Here is a 27,061-nt window from a genome sequence, read left to right on the forward strand (position 1 = left end):
CAAATATGGATAATATTGACAATGTGAACACATTGTAAACCAATGAATGAACACATAAATATATAAATGAATAAATAAATACATAAACAAATGCATGAATGAATGAATGAATGAATGAATGAATGAATAAATAAGTAAATAAATAAATAAATAAATAAATATGAATCATGAAAAGTGTACACAAAAACTAAAAATTTGTAAAAAAAAAAAAAAAAAAAAAAGGAAAAAAAAGAGAGAGAGAAATAAAAAATGCTGAGTTGGCAAATTCAATGTTGGTTTTTTTCATTCACAAACATTTCTTGACAATGTTTTTGTGAACACATTATGCACCAATGAATGAATGAATGAATGAATAAATCACTTTTTGACAATGTTTTGTGTGAACTGATTTTTTAGACCAAAAAATGAATGACTCTCTCTCTCTCTCTCTCTCTCTCTCTCTCTCTCTCTCTCTCTCTCTCTCTCTCTCTCTCTCTCTCTCTCTCTCTCTCTGTCTCTCTCTCTCTCTCTCTCTCTCTCTCTCTCTCTCTCTCTCTCTCTCTCTCTCTCTCTCTCTCTCTCTCTCTCTCTCTCTCTCTCTCTCTCTCTCTCTCTCTCTCTCTCTCTCTCTCTCTCTCTCTCTCTCTCTCTCTCTCTCTCTCTCTCAGATACCTGCACTTCAATAACATTGAGTCCCTGGAGCCCGAGTCTTTCTCTCATCTGCCCAAGCTGGAGCGCCTGTGAGTTTCACACCTCACTTTATCTCTCAGATCTCTGCCCCACAACACCAGCCTTTTGAAGAAAGATCAAAAAATAGATGTGATGAAATGACGCTGCTAGGCAATGATCAAGTTTGTTTTGAGAGAGGAATTTCCTCTTCACTTTTGTTGTTTTCATAAGAAAATCTTAATCTATATATATAAATATAAATGGATGATTTGGGTATGAAGCTGTTTAATGTGTGTGTTTTAGGTTTCTGCACAACAACAGGATCAGCCATCTTGCTTTAGGGACCTTCTCACACCTGCAGTCCATGAAGAGATTGTGAGTATCACCAGAGTTTATTCCTCTTTTTACTTACAGTCAGTGTTGGTTGTGCTGCATTTTAACCACCAACAATCTATAAACAGATTGTTTGTAGTGCTGGGCAAAAATGAATCGCACGTAATCACATCCAAAGTAAAAGTGAGTTTTGAGCTCATTTAAGTGTGTGTGTTTATATTTATTATGTATATGAATACACACATGCATGAGAATGTTTATTTATATTTAGTTATAAAATATATGTGTATGTGACGTATTATATAGACATTTAAATATCTATGTAACAAGATTTCCTGTTTCTATTACATATACATAATAAATATATATAATACACATATATACACTCACCGGCCACTTTATTAGGTACACCTTACTAGTACACGGTTGGACCCACTTTTGTCTTTAGAACTGTCTTAATCCTTCGTGGCAGAGATTCAACAAGGTACTGGAAATATTTCTCAGAGATTTTGCTCCATATTGACATGATAGTATCACACAGTTCCTGCAGATTTTTCAGCTGCACATCCATGATGCCAATCTCCCGTTCCACCACATCCCAAAGCTGCTCTATTGGATTGAGATCTGGTGACTGTGGAGGCCATTTGAGTACAGTGAACTCATTGTCATGCGTTCATGGTGTTGACATTAAATTCTGAGCCGACCATCTGAATGTGTCAGCAGAAATGGAGACTCATCAGAGCAGCAACGTTTCTCCAATCTTCTATTGTCCAGTTTTGTTGAGTCTGTGTGAATTGTAGCCTCAGTTTCCTGTTCTTAGCTGACAGGAGCGGCACCCGGTGTGGTCTTCTGCTGCTGTAGCCCATCCGCCTCAAGGTTGGACGTGTTGTGTGTTCAGAGATGCTCTTCTGCAGAGCTCGGCTGTAACGAATGCTTATTTAAGTTACTGTTGCCTTTCTATCAGCTGGAACCAGTCTGGCCATTCTCCTCTGACCTCTGGCATCAACAAGGCATTTGCACCCACAGAACTGCCACTCACTGGATATTTCCTCTTTTTCAGACCATTCTCTGTAAACTCTAGAGATGATTGTTCGTGAAAATCTCAGTAGATCAGCAGTTTCTGAAATACTCAGAGCAGCCCGTCTGGCTCCAACAAAAATGCCACGGTCAAAGTCACTTAAATCCCCTTTCTTTCCTCACTTTGAACTGCAGCAGATCGTCTTGACCATGTCGACATGCCTAAATGCATTGAGTTGCTGCCATGTGATTGGCTGATTAAAGTTTTGCATTCTCGAGCAGTTGGACAGGTGTACCTAATAAAGTGGCCGGTGAGTGTATTATGTAAAAACTTTTATTTTGGATGCGCTTAATCGTCTCCCAGCACTAATTTTTTCAAATTGGTTTGTAATCAGATATTTAATGTCGCAATTATTTTAGCTGCATTTATATAATAGTTTTTGTTTTCTTTTTTTTTATTTAAAATTTATAAGTTTTACATTTAAATCTTTTTGTTGTTGTTGTTGTGAGCAATCAAAATGTCATCTAGTGTTACAGTTGTTTATATATAAAAACTATATATATAATTATATATAACAGTATCATATATTGCTTTACCCATAATTTGACCTTTTTATTTTTACAAAAGTTATTTGAATCATGGCGGTTCATTCCGCTGTGGCGAGCCCTGATAAAGCAGGGAATAAGCAGAAGGAAAGTGAGTAAGTATTCGAAACGTTAAATGCTTCACTCAAATAACTTTTATTTTGTAATAGTTATTTATTATTATTATTCGTTTTTTAAAGCATCATTAAACAGCTGTTTATATTTATAGGGTTTAAATGTTTTAATATCCAACTATAAAATGAAGAACATGTAGTTGTTAAGGGTTGATGGTGTTTCAAACCTCAACTAGTCAGTTCTAGGTAGTAAAACATGTTTGCAAAACTCGAGTCAGAGGATCAGTGTGTGTGTGTGTTTGCAGGCGTCTGGACTCTAACGCTCTGCACTGTGACTGTGAGCTGCTGTGGTTGGCTGATCTGCTGAAGCAGTACGCCGAGTCCGGGAACGCTCAAGCCGCCGCCACATGTGACTACCCCAACCGCCTGCAGGGACGATCCGTCGCCACGCTCACAGCGCACGAGCTCAACTGCGGTGAAGACACACACACACATAAACACACATATATAAACACACACATATGAACACACATATATAAACGCACACATATGAACACACACATAAACACACATATATAAACACACACATATGAACACACACATAAACACACATATATAAACACACACATATGAACACACACATATATAAACACACACATATGAACACACACATAAACACACATATATAAATACACACATATGAACACACACATGCACACATATATAAACGCACACATATGAACACACACATACACACATATATAAACACACACATATGAACACACACATAAACACACATATATAAACACACACATATGAACACACACATAAACACACATATATAAACACACACATATGAACACACACATAAACACACATATATAAACACACATATGAACACACATATATAAACACACACATGTGAACACACACATATGTAAACACACAAATATGAACACACATAAACACACACATATATAAACACACACATATGAACACACACATAAACACGCATATAAATACACACATATGAACACACACATAAATACACATATATAAACACACACATATGAACACACATATATAAACACACACATTTGAACACACACATAAACACACATATATAAACACACACATAAACACATACATATGAACACACACATATATGAACACACACATAAACACACATATATAAATACACACATATGAACACACACATAAACACACATATATAAACACACACATATGAACACACACATATATAAACACACACATATGAACACACACATAAACACACATATATAAATACACACATATGAACACACACATAAACACACATATATGAACACACACATATATAAACACACACATATGAACACACACATAAACACACATATATAAACACACATATGAACACACACATAAACACACATATATAAACACACACATATGAACACACATATATAAACACACACATATAAACACACACATATGTAAACACACACATATGAACACACATATATAAATACACACTTATGAACACACACATAAACACGCATATAAATACACACATATGAACACACACATAAATACACATATATAAACACACACATATGAACACACACATATATAAACACACACATTTGAACACACACATAAACACACAAATATAAACACACACATATGAACACACACATAAACACACATATATAAACACACACATGAACACACACATATATAAATACACACATATGAACACACACATAAACACACATATATAAATACACACATATGAACACACACATAAACACACATATATTAACACACACATATGAACACACACATATATAAACACACACATATGAACACACACATAAACACACATATATAAATACACACATATGAATACACACATAAACTCACATATATAAACACACACATATGAACACACACATAAACACACATATATAAACACACACATATGAACACACACATATATAAACACACACATATGAACACACACATAAACACACATATATAAATACACACATATGAACACACACATAAACACACACATATGAACACACACATATATAAACACACACATATGAATACACACATAAACACACATATAAATACACACATATGAACACACACATAAACACACACATACGAACACACACATAAACACACATATATAAACACACACATAAACACACATATATAAACACACATATATAAACACACACATAAACACACATATATAAACACACACATATGAACACACACATAAACACACATGCTTACAGTGGCTTGTCCTACCGCACTAAACTTTATTTCTTTGCAAATCTCCAAAAATCGCAATTCTATAATTAATTCCCTCCAGGAATTGCGTTTGAGACCTTTGCTTTGGATAGAAGTGCTAGCTTCAGGGTTTTGACAAGCAGAATAACATAATCCCTGCAGCGAATAATCTCTACAGCAGATTTGCCTGGTAAAAAAATGATGTACTCGTTCACAGTGATCAAGCAGACATGTGCTTTCGCCAGTAGAAACAGTTCAGATCAGTATATTTAGCCATGTGCACACTGTGTTGTCGGTGGGTTTGGCATGTAGCCGTTCTGACCAAAACTGACCACAATCACTTCATGCCTGGCCGTCAAACAGCACAGGCAGCCAAACCGGCGGAGAGGAAGTGAAGAAAGCAGGAGAGGCCAAGCACACTGCCACTACAAACAAACCCACAGCGCTGGGACGTCTATAGCTGGAACACATCATGAATGAAACTCACACCTCTGGAATGCTTACCGTATATGTGAACCTGTGTGTCTCTTGTGGAGCAGAAGTGCCCCGGATCACCTCTGAGCCGCAGGATGTGGACGTGACCTCAGGGAACACGGTGTACTTCACATGCCGAGCGGAGGGAAACCCCAAACCACAGATCATCTGGCTGAGGAACAAGTAAGAGTGCGGGCTACATTCACTCCCCGAGGCAGAAATGAGCGGATCCGCTTTGTAGATAATGGAGTATATGCAGAGCTAGTGTTTTTCAGTCAATGATAAACTTCCCGTGGAAGGTTAATGTGACTATTATCGGTTTCATACGGTCAGTGTTGGTGACGCAGTGGCGTAGTAGGTAGTGCTGTCGCCTCACAGCAAAAAGATCGCTGGTTCAAGCCTCGGCTGGGTCAGTTGGTGTTTCTGTGTGGAGTTTGCATGTTCTGCATTCGCGTGGGTTTCCTCGGGGTGCTCCGGTTTCCCCCACAGTCCAAAGACATGCTGTACAGGTGAATTGGGTAGGCTAAATTGTCCGTAGTGTATGAGTGTGAATGAGTGTGTGTGGATGTTTCCCAGAAATGGGTTGCAGCTGGAAGGGCATCCGCTGCGTAAAAACGTGCTGGATAAGTTGGCGGTTCATTCCGCTGTGGCGACCCCAGATTAATAAAGGGACTAAGCCGAAAAGAAGATGAATGAATGAACTGTCAGTGTTAGGGGTAACCTATTACAATTAAAGCACGTTACATAATAATATTTATTTTAATAATTATTAAAGTAATGCATTACTCATTATTCAGAAGTAATATTATTTGAGTTACTTTTTAAAAATGTAACTTCTTACCTAGCTTAATTGGCTTTAACAAAATATATTGCGGAATAAAAATGACCTTAGTCAGGTTGAATCACACACTTGCGCTGCTAGGGAATAGACTCATCATCATTATCATCAGGTCTGTTTTTTCAGATCAATGAGTCAGTGTACTGTTCTAGTAACTGAATAACTCAGGATAGTGGTTTATTTCCTGTCAGAGGGGGTATCCGGTTTGTTAAAACTAAAGATGCAAATCGTTTCACGACATCTACGTTCAATTTAATAAGCTGGTTCGACCGGTCCTGTTTACACTGCCAATTAACTGTGACCCAATTTAGATTTTTTTAAACAAGTGGCACCGATCGGATTTTGTTCTATGACACGAAAAAAACGCATGCATTGTATATTTAGAGATCAGTTTCAGGCCTCCTTCATATGTGGAAATAAATCAGATATAAATCGGATATGTGACAATGCGACTATCACGTAAACAGGCTGATCAGATTTATTAAGGCGTTCCGTTTTGTACATTATTAAACTTGCGAAAATGTTGTCGGCGCCAATAGCCTAGGTGTAAGTGCGTCGACAGATAGCACTGATGTGCTCGCGGTGAGGAGATGCAGTCGAAGGCTGAAAATGGTTGTTAAAAAATTAAGAACTCCTTTTATTTAAGCCGAAATAAAACCAGTAAGACTTTTTCTAGAGGAAAAAATATTATAGGAAATACTGTGGGAAAATTCCTGAATCTGTTGAACATCATTTGGGAAATCTTGGGAAAAGAAAACAAAAATTTACAGGAATAGTTTCGATTTCAACTCTGTAAGTTAACAGGGTTTTGTTTTTGTCTCGTCAGCAATGCTCTGAACATGAGGGATGACACACGGCTCAATCTTCTGGAAGACGGGACGCTGATGATCCAGGACACGCGAGAGACAGACCAGGGCGTCTATCAGTGCATGGCCAAAAACGTGGCCGGAGAAGTGAAGACCTCAGAGGTCACCTTACGCTACTTCAGGTCACCATGTGAGTTCAAGGCCATGGTATTTTCATAAACAGAGTTTTCCCTGCTTTTCGTTTTTTAAAAAAACCTGAACAGAGACTGCCAGTTGTAGTTTCGAAGCAACAGACCGAAAGCCATACCTGCCAACACGTCTCCCGTATTTCAGACCCATCTCCCGCCACCCTCCCGTTTTGTTATTTCTCCCGGAAAACTCTCATAATTTCACCCACTTCTCTTTGTGGTCTGTAACACCCCTGAGTCTCCAACTTTGGTATAGTATCCGATCACAGCGGCCGCCCATTGTACAGTTACTAACACCACAGTACAGTTACTAACCCGGTTCTCAAGAGTGTTATTCAGACACCTCTCTCCCGAACAGCTCCCCCCACTCCCCCTGGTCTCCAGGATATTCAGAGACAAATGTTGGCAGGTATGCTGAAAACGTACCATTAAAACGTCTATGGGCAGTATGTCAAATGTATGTAATGTATGGACACACACACACACACACACAAACACACACAGACCAAGCAGCAGCAGGGCGGAAGATGGCCAGTCACTGAATCTAACATATAGCGGGTTCTCAGCTGTCCGCCACATTTTTTTGACTGTCTGTCTTTATTTCATGCACTGTTTGTGTCATCTGTGGCTCAAGTGACGCCCTTCTGTATTTAGCTTTTTGCATGTATGGTGGCTCAGAACTGTCAAAACACCTCTCGAAGCGATTGTTTGGATGCAAAAATTGGAAAAAATTTAATTCGGTTCAAATTTTTTTTATGACGGATGAAAGTTTCGGAGGCAGTGTGTCAATACGATTCACTCAACGTGAGGTTGGATTTATTTTGTATAGTGCAAAAATTATGGACAGAAGTTTTGCATTTAGTGTGCAATAATTGCATAGAAATAAATGCAAAAAGGGAACAGGCATCCCGTGGACAAATGAAATGGATTATGTGATGCGTTTGCTGCGGAAGTGCAGAATTTTACATCATTTGCGTCTTCCGCATTTGGTGTGAACCTACCCAGCAGGCACACTACATCATAAGACAGCAATATTAGGTTAGATTTAGGTCGTGACATCAGGTGACCAAAATTGAATGTCTAAAATTCAACGTTATTTTGATGTCCAGGAACGATGTCAGATGACACTGATATTTGGTTGATTTTAGGTTGTGTTGAAAAGCCAAAATCCAACATCTGATAGATGTCATAGAGGTAACGTCCGCACATCGTCAAGCTGCAACATGATTAGACGTTGATTTTTGATTGATTTTAGGTTGATTTAAGGTTGGACATTGACCTAATGTTGGGTTCTGATGTCAACCCGATTTTCATTTCCAAACAAAATTCAACGTCCCCATGTCATTGGGGTACATTGGGGTACAATGTCAACATGACGTCATATTGATGTCCTGTGCCTGCAGGGCAAATCAGAAAGGAGGAAATCGCCATGAGGCAAAAAAAAACTCCACACAACCACACTGTACCTGAAGTTTTGGAAAATCTTCACCTTGGTCAAAGTTTTCAGGAATATTTAGTGTTTACAATTGGACAGCAACTGTTTGATCAGCTTTTCAGATGGAGTATATATAGGAGGTTCCAAAAAGTGACGCTCATGGCTGGTTTTGTGATCCAGTGTCACATTTGGCGAAAAAAAAAATGAAAAAAAAATGTCTTGATGATTTAAACCAGGGATCACCAAACTTGTTCCTGGAGAGCCGGTGTCCTGCAGATTTTAGCTCCAACAATAATCAAACACACCTGAACAAGCTAATCAAGGTCTTACTAGGTGTACTTGAAACATCCAGGCAGGTGTGTTGAGGCAAGTTGGAGCTAAACCCTGCAGGGACAGCGGCCCACCAGGACAGACTGCAAGTTGAGCGCCCCCTTCAGGCTTCACTAACACCACTTCCAACAGCAACCTAGCTTTCCCATGTGATCTCCCATCCAGGTACTGATCAGGCTCAGCCCTGCTTGGCTGGGTAATCGGTCTTGGGCTGCAGGGTGATATAGCTGTGACCAGGGTCACATTTGGTAAAAAAGGTTTGATGTCTTGATGATTTGAGGGCGTTTACAGGAGGTGTTGCTCTCTCTCTCTGCGCAGCTCGGCCCAGCTTTGTGATCCAGCCGCAGAACACTGAGGTTCTGGTGGGCGAGAGCGTGACTCTAGAGTGCAGCGCCACTGGTCAGCCACAGCCGCGTGTCACCTGGACACGAGGAGATCAGTCTGCGCTGCCTGTAGACCCGCGCATCAACATCACACCTTCAGGAGGACTCTTCATCCAAAACATCCACCAGGCAGACGGAGGACAGTACACCTGCTTCGCCAGCAACAACGTGGACACCATCCACGCCAACGCTTACATCATAGTGCAGGGTGAGAGATCAAGCTGACACACAAACACCATAAATATATATATAAATATAAATATCAGTGCAAAACATAAAGAAATATTTGTCAAAAATGAATAATATATAAAAATAGCCACTTTAAAATGTAAAATTCAGAAACATTGTTTTAAATAAAAGAGCGCTTAAGCCTCTAATTCGAAGAAGAAGAACTGACTCTAGGTTTGCAGTGTTAAGCAAAGCTAGTGGGCATATTTCTCATTCAGAAACACGAGATTGAATCGACTTATGGTTTCAAATACTCGCTGATACCGATGGCAGAATTTTTGCAGTGTCTTTGCGATACTAGTATTGATATCGGAACAACCCTAAATACCCTAATTCATACATACATTAATTCATTCATTCATTTTCTTTTTGGCTTAGTCCCTTCATTAATCAGGGGTTCCCACAGCGGAATGAACCGCCAACTTATCCAGCATATGTTTTACGCAGCAGATGCATTTCCAGCCGCAACTCAACACTGGGAAACACCCATACACTCTTGCATTCACACACACACACACACTACTGACAATTTGGAATGTGGGGGAAAGCGCAGCACCCAAAGGAAACCCACGCCAACACGGGGAGAACATGCAAACTTTACACAGAAATGGCAACTGACCCAGCCGGGGCTCGAACCAGCGTCCTGAGGCGATTGTGCTACCCACTGTGCCACCGTGACACCTAATTCATTCATTTAAAACTGTAATCCTGGAGTTTTCTTAAAAACGGTCCTGCCGTTATCAGCACACAATCAAGAAGTTCAAGGCCACAAAGGATCCACTGGTTTCCTTCATTACCTGCAAAACAAAGGACGCATTTGAAGGAACCGTCAAATTATTTTGAAATGAGACTGTATTTGTTAAGCTGCTATGACGCAGAGCCCTTCAAATGCATTCTTTGGAGGATGCAGAGCCTCTGAAATGAGACACAGCGACTGACAAACACTTTAAGACTCACAGGTTTGGTTTGGTTTTAGGGTTACGGTTTCAGTTATGATTAAGAGGACTGTGTAGGACAGATTTTTCAGTCCCACTCCCGCAAAAATATACAGTATGGAAAATAAGTATTGAACACGTCAGCATTTTTCTCAGAAAACCCATTTCTAAAGGTGCTGTTGACTTGAAATTTTCCCCAGATGTTGGAAACCACCAAAGAAATCCATAGAAAACACATCTAATTTGTTTACAAATGAAGTTATGTGTAATAAAATGAGATGACGCAGGGAAAAAGTGTTGAACACATGAAGAAAGGGAGGTGTAGTTGGGCAGTGAAAGCCCAGACAGCAGCTGAAATCTCTCAGTAGTTCTTCAGCACCCCTCTGCCCTTCCTCAGTAAATGAATATCAGCTAAAAGTAGTAAAATTAGTCAATTAATATTTCAAATTGAATCTAAGTGGTTCAGTATTTTATTGAGTATCGCAGCTTATCATCGTGCCTGCTGTATGAATATATAAAATAAGTGTTTTGTTTTAATTTTACGTGCCTGTTTGAGATGTATGATCAGTTGTGTGTGTGTGTGTTGTCCTCAGCTCGTCCTCAGTTCACCGTGACTCCTCAGGATCAGTCGGTGCTGGAGGGTCAAACGGTGGATTTTCCCTGCGAGGCAAGCGGTTTCCCTCAGCCCGTCATCGCCTGGACACGCGGAGGTGAGATCGCACAATCACACGCTTCTGCTTCACACTCTTTTCAACTCTGTTTGTGGTGAACTGATTTCTTTTGTCTTTGCCATGATGACAGCACATAATATTAGACTAGATATTCTTCAAGACACTAGTATTCAGCTTAAAGTGACATGTAAAGGCTTCACTAGGGTAATTAGGGTAAAGTTAGGGTAATTAGGCAAGTCATTGTATAACAGTGGTTTGTTCTGGAGACAATCCAACACTAATATTGCTGAAGGGGCGAATAATATTGACCTTAAATGGCTTTAAAACAATTAAAAACTGCTTTTATTGTAGCCCAAATAAAACAAATAAGACTTTCTCCAGGAGAAAAAATATTAGAGGAAACACTGTGAACAATTCCTTAATCTGTTCAACATCATTTGGGAAATATTTAAAGAAAGAAATCCACAGGAGGGCAAATTTTAAGGAATTTCAAGGATTTAATAACAAACATGCATAAATAAGTGCTGACAGACAGACAAGCTCCGTATGAAAAACTGATCCCAGATCAGCTTCTGTACACGGCATTTAAAATGACACCTCTGATATCAAACAAGTGAGGAGCAGCAAATGAATCTCTCTATTGTTTTGCTTGATAACAGAGGTGTCCCTGTAAAGCCTGGTTTATACTGGTTTATACTATACTGCGTCAAGTGACCGGCGTAACCCAAGTAACCCACGGCGCATACAACGCCTGTAGCTGTGCATTTATACTTCTGCTGCTGTCTCTGTTGGTCTGCATTAACACTTCTGATACGCTAGTGGGCAGTGAGGTGTAAATGTTTCTATGTGTCGAGTTTCTTCTCTGCTGTTTTGCTTTTCCTGAACACTTCCGGGATGTACAAGTGGCTCAAACTCGCTCATTTTGAGGCAGGAACCGGCGGACGTGCAACAACTTTAACTATGAGGTAAACACAAAACAAAACTTTCCATCCAGAGCTCCTTCACAGGACTCCACACTTGTAAACAATCGCTCCATCAGGCTCGCACCATTCGCGCAGCTCTCGCTCCCGCCCAAACTCGTCAGCGCTACCAAGCCGACCAATCACAGAGCTTACGCTACACGTCGTTGCTTCGTGTAGTTTGCGTTTTTGTAGTTGTACAATTTTTGAGAGGTGCACGTCAGCGACGCCGATGGCCACGGCGAAGGGCTATGCGTCAGCGCCGTAGCATACGCCGGCCTTTGACACAGAAGTATAAATCAGCCTTAAGAATGCCCAGGGGTCCGTTCTTCATACGTGGATTACTCAGTTAGCTGGGTTTGGTTATGGATGATATGACACGATCCAGGATCGTTTTGTTCTTCAAACTTTTCCGAAAGTTGTTGTCATAGCAACAGTTCTGGTAGCTCAAACCTGCTCGGGAGCAGGCTCATTTCTGATCTGGGATCAGTTTATCATAGGGAGCCCATCCGTCAGTCAGCGCTTATACATGCATTCACTGATTCAGAGGTTGCATATGAAGGCAGATGATCGACCCACAGCTTTGATGGAAAGAAAGCGAATGCAGACATTTTGACTGTATATTAATTTCAGTGTGCTTTCAAGATTAAAAATATTGGAGAAATATGGGGAAATACTTAATGATGGGATGATAAATGGATAGAATGGTAAAATACAGGAGAATCCTGGGAAAAAACAAGAGGGTTGACATGTATGAAGTGAACAGGAAGTGTTTGTCAAACAACAGATTTGTGAGGGAACACAAACAATTAAATATATATATATATATATACATCACTGTTTTTTCCTCTCTCACCAATTGTTTTTTCTTCCACTCATTTTTTCACGTCCCTTCCTGGGGCTTCATGTATCAACGCTGCGTACGCCAGGTTTCACGCTCAGAATCGCTCACGTTTGGATTTACTAACGATGAACTGAACGTGGGAATGTGCGCAGGTTCACGGCAGCTTTATGGCTGGTGTACGCACATTTTTTGTGCGTGTCTGTTTGATTTCCATTGGCGACTCCTAGAGGCAGTTGTGTTAAATTCCTCTCTACAAAGTGTCTGAGCCTTGCAATGGCAGCTGTATGAGATGGGTTCATCTAGCAGGTATATAAGGTTTCCATACCATACAGTTGACCAGCTAAACATTAAAGCACAATTTGCAGCGGTCGCCTGTTTTCCCAATGTAATCTGAGCGATCTACTGCACACACATTGCTATAAAGACAATATCTGAAGATGAATTTGCATGCGTGAATCAGAAACATTTTCATTCAATAAATGTGCAAATAAAATAGGATGCACAGACTTATTAATAATTCCTACTTGTATTTCTCGTGATAAAAAGTTGGCAAAATCTGATATGTAGCGGGGGAAAAAGAAGAGAGAGTTGCTCGAACATGTCAAAACATGTTGACATGCGTTTTATGAGCTGCGCCACTGAGACTGTTAAGGGTACTGCAACATTTTACACCTATAAATCACACTATTTCTTTTCTAATTCACTCAGTGCGATGTTCAGATCTAACTGTGTTAACCGCATCAGCTAAACTCTCCCACTCTATTTTTTTCTTTTGTTGTTAATTCCGGAGGACAAACTTGCAAATAACACCGCTTTTCTCCCTTCTACCTCCGAAAGCAGCACCTCCAATTCACATTCTGTTCAAAGTTTCTCCTCTTGCTTGCTTTTGCCGTTGCTTTTTCGTTGGGTTTTGCCATTAGCATAGTCATTAGCATATTCATACGGGGGAGGAGGCAGGGAGGGGTTTTGTGCTTGTGCATGTTGCGCTCAGTTTCACGTTCATTCAGATGTACAAAAGAATATGCGTGAGATTCGGCGTACGCAGTGTTTCATACATCTGAATTTTTTTCTGCGTACGCACATTTACAGCTTTTTTGCGTACGCAATGTTTTAGTAAGATTTCCACGCAAGTCTTCGTACATGAGGCCCCAGGTCTCTGTACACATCTAAGCAAACAACCCTATCGCTATCGTTTTTCATGGAAAGGTTGACATTTGCTCCAAAAAATCTCAAAATCTCTGTTTTCCTCCCACAGGTAGTCCTTTGCCCAATGACAGACGGCATGTGGTGCTGTCGACGGGCAGCCTGCGGATCAGCCGCGTGGCTCTTCATGACCAGGGCCAGTACGAGTGCCAGGCGGTCAGTCCTGTGGGCACTGCCAGAGCCGCTGTCCACCTCAACATCCTGCAGAGCGGTGAGATCCTGCTCATTTCAGCATGATAAAGCGGCAGCGTGCCAAACCATACACAGTGATGCTATAGATTTTAACAAGGCATCTTTACAAATTAAAGGCGGCACAGAAACCAAACCTAAAGTGGCATAAAACCACAAACAATGTGCATTTATACAGATCCTTTAATGTGGTGCTTTAATACAGGTGCCTTTTTAAAATAACTAGTAAAACGTTTACAATTGTTTTAACAAAAACATCTGCTATTTAATATTAAATAACAAATATAAGTCATTCTAGTCGTTCGACTTTGAATAAAACAGGAAAACAAATATTCCCCAAATATTCTTCTATTACGTTACACTCATTGGCCACTTTATTAGGTACACCTCACTAGTACTGGGTTGGACTCCTTTTTCCTTCAGAACTGCCTTAATCCTTCATGGCAGAGATTCAACAAGCTACTGGAAATATTCCTTAGAGATTTTCCTCCTTATTGACATGATAGCATCACACAGTTGCTGCAGATTTGTCGGCTGCACATCAATGATGCCAATCTCCCGTTCCACCACATCCCAAAACTGCTCTATTGGATTGAGATCTGGTGACTGTGGAGGCCATTTGAGTACAGTGAACTCATTGTCATGTTCAAGAAACCAGTCTGAGATGATTCAGACTTTATGACATGGTGTGTTATCCTGCTGGAAGTAGCCATCAGTAGATGGAGACACTGTGCTCATAAAGGGATGGACAAGGTCAGCAGCAATACTCAGGTAGGCTGTGGTGTTGACACGATGCTGAATTGGTACTAATGAGTGTGCCAAGAAAATCTCCCCCACACCATTACACCACCACCAGCCTAAACCGCAGATACAAGGCAGGATGGACACATGATTTCATGTTGTTGATGCCAAATTCTGACCCGAGCATCCGAATGTGTCAGCAGAAATGGAGACTCATCAGAGCAGCAACGTTTCTCCAATCTTCTATTGTCCAGTTTTGGTGAGTCTGTGTGAATTGTAGCCTCAGTTTCCTGTTCTTAGCTGACAGGAGCGGCACCCGGTGTGGTCTTCTGCTGCTGTAGCCCATCCGCCTCAAGGTTGGACGTGTTGTGTGTTCAGACATGCTCTTCTGCAGAGCTCGGTTGTAACGAGTGCTTATTTGACTTACTCTTGCCTTTCTATCAGCTGGAACCAGTCTGGCCATTCTCCTCTGACCTCTGGCATCAACAAGGCATTTGCGCCCACAGAACTGCCGCTCACTGGATATTTCCTCTTTGTCGGAGCATTCTCTGTAAACCCTAGAGATGGTTGTGCGTGAAAATCCCAGTAGATCAGCCGTTTCTGAAATACTCCGAGCAGCCCATCTGGCTCCAACAAAAATGCCACGTTCAAAGTCTCTTAAATCCCCTTTCTTCCCCATTCTGATGCTCACTTTAAACTGCAGCAGATCGTCTTGACCTTGTCTACATGCCTAAGTGCATTGAGTTGCTGCCATGTGATTGGCTGATTAGAAATTTGCGTTAACAAGCAGTTGGACAGGTGTACCTAATAAAGTGGCCGGTTAGTATTTTAAAATATTGTTTATTTAATTATGTTAAATGGTTTCATTTTTATTTAATTGAATATTTTTATTCTCTTTTTTACATTAGTATTAGGTTTTATCTTTAGTTCTAAAATCTGATTTACATATATTTAAATCTATTTACACACAAACACACACACACACATGCACAAACAGTGCAGTGATGTCATCCATCAGATACAAACTCCATATTTGCACATAGAGACACAGCCTCACTTTAACTACATGTTTGTACACACACACACACACACACACACACACGTTTTTTGTTCTATGATGTCATTCATCAAACATAAACACTTTGCATCATTCCTGATGTGAAAATGTTTAGGACACAGCCTCACGTTACTTCAAGTTTCAATAATATGACCCAATTATATGCTGTTTTTCTTCATATTCTGAATTGGATTACAACTAGCTGAAGCAAATTAAGGTTGTGCTTATGTTATAATACAAATAAAGAAAATTAGCCTCGCATTACACCGGCCACAAATGTATGTAATTCAGCACAGCACAAAGCAACACCATCCGATTTCTCATTCAGCGGCCCTTTCAGAACAAGACCAGACACGGTGCTAACAGGAGAGACCGGCTTCATAAACTAATTTGTCATTTACTCGCGAGCAAAAAGCCTTCAATTAGAGCAACAATAGCCCTGTAAAGACTCAATGACAGACGCAAGACCAGCTCCCTGCCTTAAAACCGCCTCTTAAGCTTTATTACAGACTTGCGGAAGAGCCAGCAAACATGCCGCTTTGAAATTCCCACATGGCGAGAGCTTTTCCATGTAGTAATGCTTGTTAACACACTGCATAACAACCGCCTGTATTTACTTTAAACCAAGGCACAGGTTTGGCTCAGAGTCGCTCTTATTTACAGCAGGATTACTGGAACTTTCTGAAGAAATGGGGAGAGTTTACAAAGAGCAAGTTGAGGGAAATACATAGGCAGTGGCGCAGTAGGTAGTGCTGTCGCCTCACAGCAAGAAGGTCGCTGGTTCGAACCTCGGCTCAGTTGGCGTTTCTGTGTGGAGTTTGCATGTTCTCCCTGCCTTCGCGTGAGTTTCTTCCGGGTGCTCCGGTTTCCCCCACAGTCCAAAGACATGCGGTACAGGTGAATTGGGTAGGCTAAATTGTCCGTAGCGTATGGGTGTGTGAAATGTGTGTGGATGTTCCCCAGAGATGGGTTGCGGCTGGAAGGGCATCCGCTGGATAAATTGGCGGTTCATTCCGCTGTGGCGACCCCGGATAAATAAAGGGACTAAGCCAAGAAAATGAATGAATAAATGAATGAACTCATAGATATCATCTATATACTATATAACTGAAATAAAAAATAGCTAATAAAGCTATTAGTTACTAGTTAGTTAGTTAAAGTAATTAATAAAGTGGTGGCACAGTGGGTAGCACGTTCGCCTCATAGCAAGAAGGTCACTGGGTCGAATCTCGGCTGGGTCGGTTGGCATTTCTGTATGGAGTTTGCATGTTCTCCCCGTCCAAAAGACATGTGGTACATGTGAATTTGGTATGCTAAAGTTGCCCTGAGTGTGTATGTGTTTGACAGAGATGGGTTGTAGCTGGAAGGGCATCCACTGCGTAAAACATGCTGGAAAAGTTGGCGGTTCATTCCACTGTGGCGATCCCAGATTAATAAAGGGACTAAGCCGAAAAGAAAATGAATGAATCCTGTGGTGTTTAGTGTGCTGGTTTGCACACCCAAGCTCCATTCTGAGGACGGTGTTTTGAAGATGAATTGGAGGGGTTACATACAGTGCCACTGTAGATTTCACAGAATCTATGAAAATGCGAATCATTTTAAAACAAAAAAAGAGAGAACATACAAAATACGTGTAGTTTATTTTAGTTTTTAGTACAGATGAGGGTAATACATTTTTACATAAAAGAAGTTTAAATGTAGTTTACAACCCGAAAAATGGTTCAAATAACCCCCTGCAAACTTTGTGAACCCTCGGTTCTTGCATTATGAGCCAGGGGTGAAAACTTCAGCAATTTTCAGATCAAGGTTAATTGTACCTAATTTGTCTTTAATAACTTAATAACAAACAATAATATTACAAAAACAAAATGTAAAAATTGGACATCGTCATCCCGGTTAAAAGTTTTCACCCCCGGCTCTTAATCCTTCTAGAGTAAGGGGTGTGCAAACTTGGCCCTGGAGGGCCAGTGTCCTCCTGAGTTTAGCTCTAACTTCAACACACCTGCCAGGAAGTTTCTAATATATCGGTCCCACTTTATATTGTGGCCTTAACTAATATGTACTTACACAGTAGTTAATAATTTTTACAATGTGCTTATTGTGTAAATGCATGTATTTACTGTGTACTTATGCTTGATTAAATACATGTATGCAATTACATCTGTAATTAACTTTTGTAATTACATTTGTAAATACACTGTTGACCATCCCTTACACCTTAACCCACCCTTAAACCTACCCATGCCACCAAACCTGTCCATAACCCAACCTCTATCCCAACTCAAAAGCACCACAAGTGTTCTCAAATACATTATAAACACAGTAAGTACATTGTATTTATTTTTTGACGTAAGTACATAGTAGTTAAGGACACTTAATATAAAGTGGGACCATATATCTTGTAAGAACTTGATTAGCTGGTTCAGGTGTGTTTGATTAGGGTTGGAGCTAAAATCTACAGGACACCGAAGTCCAAGTGTGGACACCCCAAGTCTAGAGCATCAGCGAGTGGTTGAACCTGTTTTAGTAGTCGTGTTTAAGTCTCTCACTTCTGCTCAGTGTGAAAAGATGAACCTGAAATCATCCAGTCTCTGTTGGAAAGAGCTCAAATCTGCAGAAGATGCTGGAAAACGGGGGAATCTGCAGGACATGGAGGATATTAATGAACAACAGCAGCAGTTTAACAGTTCACAGCAAACAAGAGATCCATGAACACCCATCAGAAAGCAGAAAAACACTGGGAGATCATCAGGAAAACACACACTGCTAAAAACCAGGGTTCACAAACTTTTGCACAGGGGCTATTTTAACAGTTTCAGCTTTGTTTTAGTCCTGTGAACATCTTAAATGCAAAATATTAATTCATTCATTCATTTTCTTGTCGGCTTAGTCCCTTTATTAATCCGGGGTCACCACACATTCACACACACACTCATACACTACGGACAATTTAGCCTATACCCAATTCACCTGTACCGCAGGTGTTTGGACTGTGAGGGAAACCAGAGCACTCGGAGGAAACCCACGCGAAGGCAGGGAGAACATGCAAACTCCACACAGAAATGCCAACTGAGCTGAAGTTTGAACCAGCGACCTTCTTGCTGTGAGGCGACAGCACTACCTACTGCACCACTGCTTCGCAAATGCAAAATATCTTAGTACAAAATAAAAAAAATGACATGCATCTCTTTTATTTGGTTAAAATTATTGACATTTTCACAGATTCTGCAAGAGGTCGCAAATTTTCTAAGGGCACTGCATGTAAAACAAATCTCATTTTGTCTCACAGAGAAAAGAAATCGAGGGTGAGCAAATGACTGCAAAATGACTGTTCCTTTAAGTTCTGACATTTCTTAGCACTTGCTAGAGGTACATCTAGATGACTCCAAAACAGCTGTAAAGCGGCTGATTATGGACCTAGACAAGCATGTCATGACTTCCTCAAAGGTCTTCTCAGCTTTCAGAATAAGATGTTTATATAAAGCTCTTTAAACACACTGGCCTTGAGCACTCACAAACGCCTCGTTCCTTGACATCATAATTACAGAAACCTTGACGATTTCAGGACGGCGTATGACCCTGTGCATGCTCTTTTCATGTTGCATGACTTTCTGCACGGCTGTAATCACTAACACATGTCTTTGCGTCATCAGTAACGCCTGTTTTCACGAGCGCTCCAAGGGATTTGACGGTGGAGTCTGGATCAGATGTCCAGATTCCGTGCAGCGCTCAGGGTGAACCCACACCTATCATCACATGGAGCAAGGTTAGACCCCCACACATTTCCCTATAATCCATCTATTTCCATTCCAATGGGACTTTTTCTGGGTTTAATAATCTCTGATCTACAGGATGGAGTCCAGATTACAGAGAGTGGGAAGTTCCACATCAATCCAGATGGCTATCTGGAAGTGCATGATGTGGGCTTGGCCGATGGGGGCCGATACGAGTGTGTAGCCCGCAACTCCATTGGATATTCCTCATCTAGCATGGTGCTAACAGTGCAAGGTAAGAACTGATGGAGCAAAACAAAGCATTTAGGATTTGTAGGGTGAGTGGACAGTGTCAGAAACTACCCTTGGTTTTAAACAAGCCGCATCATCCTGCTCTCTCTTGTTAAACCAATACGGAAGTAACTGAAGCTGCAATTTAACGAAATTCTGCTAGGCCTGGATTCAAAATAGAGCACATTTCTGTTGACCTCTATGTTAAAATGGCCAACACTGTGTTTGTAATCTAGCAGCAACCTCCCACTCTTTGTTGTAAACCTATAACAGGAGTAATTAAAAATGCAGTTCATCGACTGGCCACTGGGGGCTGGCTCCAAAACAGAGCACATTTCTATTGACCCCAATGTTAAAATGGCCAACTTTACAGCAGAAAAATAGGTGTTTACAGCCTGGTACAGAAAATATTTTGGTGTATACAGCTAATATGATCCTTTATGACAACTGTGAGGGGGTGAAATGTTTTATAACTCATCCATTTTATTTATATCAAGCTTTAAAAACCTGTATAATTAAGGACAGGGTCACTTGAGTGACCGCTAGGTCTCTGCTGCTCCCCGTCATGTCACCTCGGCTGATTCCAGGCACTGAGCTCAGCATATATATCAGATTTTTGCTTTTGTTTTGTGTAGCTGTACACAGTCAGCTGTCTTTTGGGATTATTTTGACAACATGCAACCTCCTGCTCGCTCTAAACTAAGAGTTTGCAATCCTCGTGGCTCGCCGCTATCCATATTTCATGTTTCTTTTATTGCTTCAGAGGTTTGTTCAATTTGATCGTAACATTGTGTTTGTAACCAAGCAGCAACCTCCCACTCTTTGTTGTAAAACTATTACGGAAGTAATCGACACTGCAATTCATCAACTGGCCACCAGGGGCTGGCTCCAAAACAGAGCATATTTCTATTGACCTCAATGCTAAAATGGCCAACTTTACTGTAGAAAAATATGTTTACAGCCTGCTACAGAAAATATTTTGGTGTATAGCTAATATTAGCCTTCATGACAACTGTGAAGGGATACATTTTTTCATCAGTTTAATTTATTTTAGGTCTGCATAGTTAAGTGCGTGGCCACTTGCTCACAGTCATGTCACCTCAGCTGATTCCAGGCACTGAGCTCAGCATATATATCAAATTTTTTTGCTTTTGTTTTGTGTGGCTGTACACAGTCAATGGCCTTTTGGGATTATTTTGACAACAAAACCTCCTGTTCACTCTGCATTTAATCTAAACTAGCGGTTCTCAATCCTCGTGTCTCAGCGCTATCAATATTTTTTGTTTGTTTTATTTGAACGTAACACTGTGTTTGTAACCAAGCAGCAACCTTCCACTCTTTGTTGTAAAACGGATGAAAAGGAAGAAACTGCAACTGCAATTCATTGACTTGCCACTAGGGGCTGGCTCCAAAAACAGAGCAAATTTCTATTGGCTTCATTGTTAAAATGCCCAACTTTACTGCAGAAAATAGGTGTTTACAGGCTGGTACAAAAAAGATTTTGGTGTATACAGCTAATATGATCCTTCATGACAACTGTGAGGGGGTGAAATGTTTTATAACTGTGAGGGGGGGGGGGGGGGGGGGGGGAATGTTTTATAAGTTATCTGTTTTTATTTATATTAAGTCTACATAATTAAGGGCGTGGCACTTAAGTGACCGCTAGGTCTCGCTGGTCGCGTCACGTCAGCTCAGCTAATTCTGGCTTATTCCAGCCGCTGAATTCGGCATATACATCGTATTTTTGTTTTGTTTTATGTGGCTTTTCGCAGTCTGTTACCTCTTGGGATTATTCTAGAGAATTTTCTAGAGAATAAACAAAACATAGTCTTGTAGTCTTGTTTACAGAAAAAATTTAGTCAAAATTAAGTTTTTCCTTAAAACAAGCAAAGCTATTTTAATTTTGCTTGCTCAATTGGCTGATTAGTTTGCCTGTTTTACAGATAAACCTGTTTAATTTATTGAAAACAGGACAATATTTTACTCGTCTATAAAATGCATCTTTATTTAAGAATTTTTAGATGTTCAGACTAGTAAGAAAAGCATTTTTGCCATGAACATACCTTACATTGTGACAACTGAACAATCTGAATCAAGTATTTCAGTAATAAGACGTCAGAAGCTAATGAAAGGAGCTCATGTTGTTTTCTCATCACTTATACAGATTAAAACATGCTAGTGTTCATTCACACTGATGTCTGTAGTCCCGCAGGTGAGCCGCGAAGGTGATCCGTTCGTCTCCACGTCTCTTGAAGAGGCCATCCGGAGCATAAACAGCGCTATAGACTCCACCCGGAGGCAGCTTTTTGACGGGTGAGCCATGAAAACAGTTCCTTCTGCTGTGAGTCACGATGCTGTAACCCTGCAGGAATTCACTGGGAGTGTTTAGGGGCTGCGGCGGAATCCCGAACTTAGCGCTAGACTAAGACCCTGTGTGTGAAGGTTGATGTTGGGGGTTATTTTGTACCTTCAGGTCAGTGTGTTTCATAGATGGGGAGGGTTGTGTTAAAGTCTGCATAAACAATTTGTTTTGTTCATATTGTGTTTCTAAAGAAATTGAATATTAAATGAGAAAACAGTGGGCGTGGCTTGTTTTTTCTACTGCGACCTGATTGGATAAAGTAGGTATTTCATTCAGAAATATGGGGAAAAGGGTTTGGGGAGAGTTATTACAACCTTACAGACTCCTCCTGCTCAACGATATCAAAATGTCTGTATAAAAGTGTCTTGAAGAATATCTAGTCTAATATTATTTACTGTCATCATGGCAAAGATAAAATAAATCAGTTATTAGAAATGAGTTATTACAACTATTATGATTAGAAATGTGTAGAAAACAAATTCTTTCTGATAAACCGAAATTGGGGGAAAAAAAAACTTCAGACTTCAACTGTATGTATGCATTATTATAATAATAATTATTATAATATATATATATATATATATATATATATATATATATATATATATATATATATATATATATATATAAGTATAATTATTATAATAATTATAATAATTAATTATTATAATAATAATTATTATTATAAGAATTATTTTAAGTAAATATATATATATATATATATATATATATATATATATATATATATATATATATATATATAAATATCTATAAAACTATAAAAAGTACAGTATACAGCTATATTTTGCTTGTTTTGACACATTAAAAATTTGTGGCTAAGAAATAATTATTGTTTCGTGTGGTTATAGAAATAGATTTGGTACATAGTTAATTTTGAGATCTAAAAAAAATCATGTAAAAATAAAAACTAATTGCAATATTACACTATGAAACCACAACTCATTTGCTCATGCTCCTTGAGCAAGCTCCTACTCGATACACAAAAAGTGAAATAAATGAGGAGGCATGTGGACATAACACAAAATTTAAATCAAGTAATTTTAGCATGTCAACGTCAAATTTATGCATATAAAATATATTTTCCCAACAACAAAATTGTGGCTAGTGAAAATGCAGAGTGGCTAGTAACATTGGAAAACTACTAGCCACAGTGGCCGGTGATTAATTATAAGTATAATAATTATTAATTATAAGTTAATGTAAAGCCCTGTATGTGTGTATATATATATATATTCTTTCATTTTCTTGTCAGCTTAGTCCCTTTATTAATCCGGGGTCACCACAGCGGAATGAACCGCTAACTTATCCAGCAAGTTTTTATGCAGCAGATGCCCTTCCAACCGCAACCCATCTCTGGGAAATATATATATATTATTTTCACTTAATATTTTGATTTATTCTGTCTATCATTAGATATCCCTGCTGATGTCCTATTTGAATTTTCATTCCAAAATGGCTGCCGCGTGACACTAGCGGCAACTAGTGTCTGTTTCCCAAATAGCAACACAGTGTCGCCTCTTGGTGATTCTATGCTCTTTGATTTAACTGAAAACAAACCGGAAGTGAATTTTCAGATTTCTATTAAAGATTACAAGAGAAAACGTTTTTTTAATGACATGCACAGATGAATTGTTAACCACAAAACTAGCAATGTGAGCTAACAACATCAATATGGTTAGTTTTGATTTCATGTGTTCTTTAAAGACAAATACTTTCCGTCTAAGATATAATGTTGTCTTCGTAAAGAGAGACTAGATTGCGTACAAAGGGAGAATGTCAATCAAAGTGTTTCTGCAGACTGTTTTTATTAAGTCTGATTATAAACAATACAATTAATAATTGTTTACCATTAGAAGCTGCTTATATTCACACTCTGCTGACACACTACTGTGTTTAAACTCCTTATAAAAGTGATTTTGGTGTAATAGTTCCCCTTCAAAACATGCTTATTGATTACAGATTTTTATTAGATTTAATTTTTTGGCACAAATAACCTCAGATCTATGTCTTTAACCTGGTGCAGTTCACGAGAGATAACATGGGAAGTGAAGCCAGCTCTCTGAAGGCTACACATGATGTTAACGCTGCAAACTTTGGCGCAAATGCTTGCTGTTGACTTTGGCCGAGCACTTACTCTTTGTTTCATCTGGGTTTCTCAAATAAACACTGATAACGCTTATTTATTTGCAGTTACTCTGGCAGAGCTTAAGCAGCTGAAGCCAGGGGCTCAAGCTGTTATGTGTGTTTAGCTTTGTGAGATAACTTTTTGTCTTTTAAGGTGACGTAGTTGCAGTGTATTTCAGACAAAATGTGTCAAAAATAATATGTAACAGAGTGCACACAAATTTCTCATTTAAATTTATACTTTTAATAGGAGCTTATACAACAGTTCTGTCTGGTTCTTGAATCTGATTGGCTGATAGCTGTGCTATATTCTGCAATATCAGCACTCGTACAGCCTCTTCACCCTTGTGTATTACTCCGCCTTCATAGGGTGACAGCAGATCAATAAACTCACTACAGTTTGACAAATATTGCAGCTGTTGGACAACATAATGTACTGTTGAGGCTTTTTAGGCAGAATGTAGTTGTCTAGATTGCAACTATGCAGTTTATTTATAAGAATAGTGCCTATTTTAAAGATCTATAATTTTGGAGAGTCAGCACATTGGCGGCCATCAGCCTGTCATACTGAGCAGTGCAAAGATGGTTGTGCAATAGAGAAATACTGGGAAATCTCTGTAGACTGATGGTATTTCATGCCGTTCAGCCTTATCATTTTAAAATGTGAGCGAAATCAGCTGTTTTTGTCAATACTTTAGACATTACGCTAGAGAATCATTTAAACACTAGCTCTAAAGTGACAATGGTGAAGTAGTAACGGCTTCTGCTGTTCTGATGTCAGCTGCAGATGTGAATAAACGGCGGAAGAAAGTAGTTCCTCATACAAAAGGGTTTTAGACTCTCTGTGTTTGATTATCTTTTTTTATATACAAGATTGTGCCGTTGAACTGTTGTATAAACACAATTTTACACTTGTAGCAGTGTGATATGGCTGTATATTGGCACTGGTTGGACACCAAGGCACTCAGCCTGCGGCCTCGAGTCATACAGCACTGCTACATGCGTGATATTGCTCATGTATACATTAGTTTAGTCAGTACTGAAGCAAAACCTGGAGCTAATCTAACAAAAAAACTCATATATTTGGGTGTGCTAATTTTGGACTGTTGTCATATGTTGGGGAAAAATATTAAATAAAAAATGACAAAAAGAGCAGAATTCAAGAAACAGATAAAAAAATAGTTTGCAATTTGTTTTTCTGATATTTTGCATAAATTTAAATATATTATCTTTCTGTTTTTAAAGATGTTCAATGACTTTAATATTTTTTAATAAATATTCATTTCTTTTAATATCCATTTAATAAATCAGTTTTGTTCAAGTGAACCAAAATATATGACCTATAAAGGATAAACATTCATTTTTATACTAACATACATACATTCATTCACATGCATAAATACTGTGTATTTCAGTATTTTAAATGCGATTATTCGCGATTAATTTTTTTTTAAAGGTGCGATTAATTAGTAAAAAATTTTATCGGTTGACAGCACAAATATATATATATATATATATATATATATATATATATATATATATATATATATATATATATATATATATATATACACAGTTGAAGTCAGAATTATTCACCCCCCTTTGATTTTTTTTTTTTTTTTTTTTTTTATCTGTTTTATTTCGGCTTTAATAAAAGCAGCTTTTAATTTTTTTTAAACCATTTTAAGAACAAAATTATTAGCCCCTTTAAGCAAATTTTTTGATAGTCTACAGAACAAACCATCATTATACAATAACCTGCCTAATTACACTAACCTGCCTAGTTACCCTAATTAATCTAGTTAAGCCTTTAAATGTCACTTTAAGCTGTATAGAAGTGTCTTGAAGAATATCTAGTCTATTAGTATTTACTGTCATCATGGCAAAATATATATATAAATGTCATTAAAAGTGACAATAAGGGCTGTAAAAGCTGCTTTAGGATGGCCTGAAATGTATAAAAGAGAGCTTCAGTGGAGAAAAACAAACTGTTATCCAAGTTGCCCAAAGTATGGGAGCACATTATATGAACAAATCTGAACATATTGTTGTGTGCAAATGTGGCCCAGTCAACCTTATATCAGATGGGCTTTTCACCAGGACATAGTTTCAGTATTACTGTGATAATCTGTCATTGGTTTAACAGAGTGTGTTTCTCCAGACCTTAATTGCGCATTGTGTTTTAGTGTTTTTTTTATTAATCTGGTGATTTAAGGCAGGATGCTGCAGGGTGTTTTTTCACACACTGTTTGAGATTTTAGGCTGTTTGGCTTTTTATTGTTCAGACGAGTGGAAAGAAAATACCACA

At 39.0% G+C, this 27,061-nt stretch overlaps 1 protein-coding gene across 3 annotated transcripts in view; it reads left to right on the forward strand.

Moving 5' to 3' along the window:
- pxdn (peroxidasin) overlaps window positions 1–27,061 on the forward strand; it is a 98,127-nt gene that overhangs the window by 52,744 nt on the left and 18,322 nt on the right. For all 3 annotated transcript variants that reach the window (XM_073927640.1, XM_073927643.1, XM_073927642.1), the window contains exons 5-15: window positions 648–719; window positions 952–1,023; window positions 2,963–3,132; window positions 5,501–5,618; window positions 7,100–7,269; window positions 9,351–9,623; window positions 11,172–11,288; window positions 14,308–14,466; window positions 19,896–20,008; window positions 20,094–20,250; window positions 22,451–22,559. In XM_073927640.1, coding sequence (XP_073783741.1) covers window positions 648–719; window positions 952–1,023; window positions 2,963–3,132; window positions 5,501–5,618; window positions 7,100–7,269; window positions 9,351–9,623; window positions 11,172–11,288; window positions 14,308–14,466; window positions 19,896–20,008; window positions 20,094–20,250; window positions 22,451–22,559 — 1,530 coding nt within the window. The remainder of the gene's footprint in view (window positions 1–647; window positions 720–951; window positions 1,024–2,962; window positions 3,133–5,500; window positions 5,619–7,099; window positions 7,270–9,350; window positions 9,624–11,171; window positions 11,289–14,307; window positions 14,467–19,895; window positions 20,009–20,093; window positions 20,251–22,450; window positions 22,560–27,061) is intronic.

The sequence above is a fragment of the Danio rerio genome, chromosome 17 (assembly GCF_049306965.1).
Source record: "Danio rerio strain Tuebingen ecotype United States chromosome 17, GRCz12tu, whole genome shotgun sequence".
Lineage (NCBI taxonomy): Eukaryota > Metazoa > Chordata > Actinopteri > Cypriniformes > Danionidae > Danio > Danio rerio.